The sequence below is a fragment of the Vicia villosa genome, unplaced genomic scaffold (assembly GCF_029867415.1).
Source record: "Vicia villosa cultivar HV-30 ecotype Madison, WI unplaced genomic scaffold, Vvil1.0 ctg.001165F_1_1, whole genome shotgun sequence".
Classification (NCBI taxonomy): domain Eukaryota; kingdom Viridiplantae; phylum Streptophyta; class Magnoliopsida; order Fabales; family Fabaceae; genus Vicia; species Vicia villosa.
In genome coordinates, this window is record NW_026705512.1 from 545,057 (window position 1) to 549,155 (window position 4,099).

The window sequence follows — 4,099 nt, forward strand, 5'->3', positions numbered from 1 at the left end:
ATGGGTATTGGAGGAATCATAATTTCTCCAGATAGAATTCTAGCAGAGTTCAAGTATTCAATAGATGGTATGTGTACCAACAATGAGGCTGAATATGAAGCCTTAATAACTGGACTTGAACTACTGCTGGAATTGGGGGCAAGGAATGTCGAAATTATGGGAGATTCTGAGTTGGTAGTAAAGCAAGTCTCCTAGGAGTACAAATGCGTTAAATAAAATCTATTCATGTACTTTGTGGTTGCGAACAGACTGCTTAGGAGATTCGACTCAGCGAATATTCGACTACCCAGGCAAGAAAATCAAGAAGCTAATGATCTAGCGCAAGAAGCGTCAGGATATAAGAGAGGCGGCGATGAAGAGCGTGTTCAGGTAAGAGAAAAAGTTCGAGCAACTGTGCTATCCCCCTCAGATTTGTCTGTAATAAAATTAGGGGCAGTCGACGCCGAAAATTTTGAAATTTTTATAGTCGATAATGGACAAGAAGACGATTGGCGTAAGCCATTGGTGGAATATTTGCGAAGCCCTACAGGTTCGACGGATATGAAGATCAAGTACAGGGCTCTTAATTTCATTTTGTTGGAAAACGAACTATTCAAGAAAACATCCGAAGGAGTGCTGCTTAAGTGTCTAGGAGAGAGCGAAGCTTATCTGGCCGTATCGAATGTACACAGCGGGGCCTGTGGTGCGCATCAAGTTGGCCACAAAATTAAGTGGACGCTAATGCGCTCAAGGGTTTATTGGCCCTCGATGTTAAAAGATTGCATAGAGTTTGCAAAAGGAAGTCAAGAGTGTTAGATGCATGGGGGCATCCAACACGTCCCTGCAAGCGAATTACATGCTATTGTAAAACCTTGGCCATTCAGAGGATGGGATTTAGACGTAATTGGGGAAATAAAACCAGCTTCATCGAAACAACAGAGGTATATTTTGGTCGGTATCGATTATTTTACAAAGTGGGTCGAAGTGGTAGCTTTGAGAAACGTCGATCAAGAAGCCGTGATAGATTTCATACAAGATCACATTATATGTCGATTTGGAATACCAGAGACTATCACAACCGACCAAGGAACGGTGTTCACTGGGAAGAAAATGCAGGAGTTCGCCCAGGAGGTTGGCATAAAGTTGTTGACGTCGACATCATACTACACCCAGGCGAATGGTCAAGTCGAAGCTGCCAACAAGGTGATAATCAGCCTGATTAAAAAGCATGTAGGAAAAAGCCAAAAACTTGGCATCAGTCTTTAAGTCAAGCCCTGTGGGCGTGTCGAACATCTCCCAAAGAGGCGACTGGCACTACACCATTTAAATTGACATATGGACACGACGCCGTGTTACCAGTCGAAGTATACGTTCAATCAAAAAGGATACAAAGACAACATGAGATACCATCCAAAGACTATTGGAGTATGATGACAGATGAGCTCGTCGATTTAGATGAAGAAAGAATGTTGGCTCTAGATTCGTTGAGCAGACAAAAAGAGAAAGTAGCCAGAGGTTACAACAAAAAAGTAAGAAACAAGGTGTTCGCTATTAATGATTTGGTTTGGAAAGTAATATTGTCGATGGACAGAAACGACAGGTTCCTAGGGAATTGGTCACCAAACTGGGAAGGACCTTTTAAGGTAATCCAAGTGTTTACTAACAATGCTTATGAGTTAGAGGAGTTAGCTCCAGATCGACGGATCATCAGGGTAAATGACAATTACTTAAAGGAATACAAACCTACTCTTCAGAAGCTCACTATTTCGACAACGTATATTAAAAATTCTAAATAGAGCTGGTTAAATAAATTAAAGACCAACAAGTAAAATGAAAATATGGTATTAAACGGTTGGTACGGAGACCAATTGTCGAAGAGTTACAAAAAGTACTAAAGAGAAATTACATCAAAACTAAGCCATACGCAGATGGTCTCGACAAGATTACAAACGGCCATAAAATTTTTGAAATTCGCGCAATGAGATCTGAAGGTCTGAGGCCCGGTTCTCCAGGGTGTCTGATTCCTCCTTAAGTATCTTAATCTCTGTTTCAATATGTTCCGTTGCTTTGCGGACGGCGACGGCATCAACAGTCATCCTCAACATATGCTCTTGCTTGAGGGAAATCTCCTTGGAGAACTCCTCTTCCTATTTGTTGATAAGGTCTAATTCCTTGTTTAAATCAGACATCTCCTTCGACGGCTCTTCAAGCCTTTGGAGAATTGCTACGGACCTCTCAGCCTTGGGAAGAAGCTCTTGACGCTTTTGGCTAAGCTGATTCTTTATTTCTTCAATCACCTGCTTCGCCTTGATCACAGTGTCGACATTGGTCTTCACAGTTGTCTGCTTAGCATCGATCAGATCTTCATTTTTCTTCGTCAACTCTACATTCTCAATAAGAGAAGGAAGAAGCTTAGCGAAGGCTTCTACTGCTTGCCTGCAGAAATCAGAGATCTCCAACTCCTGTAGTTGAGTACAAGTTTCCTGAAGCTCTTGGACGAGACGAGGATCATCATGCAGTGAATCGACCCGTTCGTGGCTGAAGGCATGAAGTTTGAGCTTGTCGGTTAAAGATTTGACCTTGGAAACTTCATGTCCTATTTTGTATGAGTACTCCCTGGATTGATCCGAATCAGAAGGAAAAGAATATTGGCTCACGAAGCTGTTCAGCCTCGCTAATGCAGAGTCGGTATCAATATCCATCGAAGAAGGCTGAACGTTATCTTCAATGGAAACTGCCAAAGCCAAGGTTTTCTTTGCTGACTGATCAACATTACCATCAACAGTCGGTGGAGGTGAAGGAGCCTTCTCGGTAGTTGGTAAGACGACTGTAGGTTCGTCGACATGAGGAGTTTCAGCAGTTGTCAAAGGAGTAGAATCTGCTGCCGGAAGATCACTTTGCACGCCATCAGGTTGGGGAGGAGCAGTTTCGACAAGTTCAATATTGCCTTCAGTAGCCCCCAGAGCTGGTGAGCGATCTGAAAGACTATAGTCAGAACTAGTCGAATAAAAACCATAGCATGTAGCAGGACTACTGACAGAGTCAGAATCACTTCGAATAGCCATGACAGTTAAGTCGATTAACTCACCAGCGGCTAAAGCCGGTTCCTCTTGAGAAAAGCTTCGTTGGAGAGAGGAGTGTATTCTGCCACACCGGCAACATCAGTTTGTAGATTAGAGGGATTAGCCTGAAATAAACAGAATTTTTTTTAGGAAAATTCTAAATCTTGGCTAAAGTCACATACCCATCATTGTTTAGTTCGCACCTGAAGCGCTGGGTCGAAGGTTCATTGCGCCCCATCCCCTTTCGAAGCTGCTATAACCATAGGAGAATCTGGTTGTTTTGTTGGAGCTTTTGGAGAGAGTTGCCAAAGCTACGTATAAAACTGAAAGTTAGTAGCAAACAAAGCTGAAATGGAGGTATTTCGAACAGAAATCTTACTCTTCCGTTTCAGAACTAAGGACGAATGAGTTTCTTCTGATTCCTCACCCGATTCGACAAGAAGCGTAGCTCCTTGAGACTCGGGGGCCTTGGGTTTTGGTTTTTGTTTTTTGACCGCCCCACCTTCAGCAGAAGACTCCTACTTTCTTTTATGTGTGGAGCGGGATGATTGGTGAAGGGTCTTAGCATCCTGAGATGGCTGGAAAAAGATTAGGTTATGCAAAGTCAAAGTTATAATTCGACACAGAGAGTCAGGTCAGAGAAAATTACCTTCGGCCTTTTCAGAAGCATACATTTTGTCCTTTTTGGAAGATTTGGATTGGGGAGACGAAGCAGTCGAAGCCACAGAATATTTCCGACTCTGGCCCAAAGACAGGCAATCAGAATCAGATGCAGAAATAAAAACCAAATACATAGCCAGACATGAAACAAACCACAAATCAAACCTTTATAGCAGTCGAGATGGGTTCATCATCAGAACTAGGGTTGTCGGGTTTTGGCTGCAAAAGAAGTGTCAGAACAAAGCAAAACATGAAGATAGAAATCTGCAAGGTCGAAGACATACCTTTGCTTTGGAGGTAGCTACTTTATCGGCCTTAGAGGGAGGATTGTCTTTGACAGCTGCAAGAGGATCGGCTAAAGAAACGACTAAATTAGTAACACGAAAAGTTGAAGAAAG

The 4,099-nt window shown here is 42.6% G+C and overlaps 2 protein-coding genes across 2 annotated transcripts; both read left to right on the plus strand.

The window, feature by feature from the left end:
* Positions 1–795, plus strand: LOC131633700 (uncharacterized). The gene is made up of 2 exons (XM_058904390.1): positions 1–170; positions 249–795. Exons 1-2 carry the CDS (start codon positions 1–3, stop codon positions 793–795), a joined length of 717 nt encoding a protein of 238 aa, XP_058760373.1.
* LOC131633701 (uncharacterized) lies at positions 796–1,245 on the plus strand. Its single transcript, XM_058904391.1, has one exon. The coding sequence runs from the start codon at positions 796–798 to the stop codon at positions 1,243–1,245; it is 450 nt and encodes a 149-aa protein (XP_058760374.1).
* Positions 1,246–4,099: the final 2,854 nt, after the last annotated feature.

Bases quoted from the DNA above. Each gene is read 5' to 3' on its own strand.
- LOC131633700 (XM_058904390.1), top strand. From the start codon at position 1: ATGGGTATTGGAGGAATCATAATTTCTCCAGATAGAATTCTAGCAGAG. The intron at 171-248 runs GTTGGTAGTAAA...GGTTGCGAACAG, and splicing joins GAAATTATGGGAGATTCTGA to ACTGCTTAGGAGATTCGACT.
- LOC131633701 (XM_058904391.1), top strand. From the start codon at position 796: ATGCATGGGGGCATCCAACACGTCCCTGCAAGCGAATTACATGCTATT.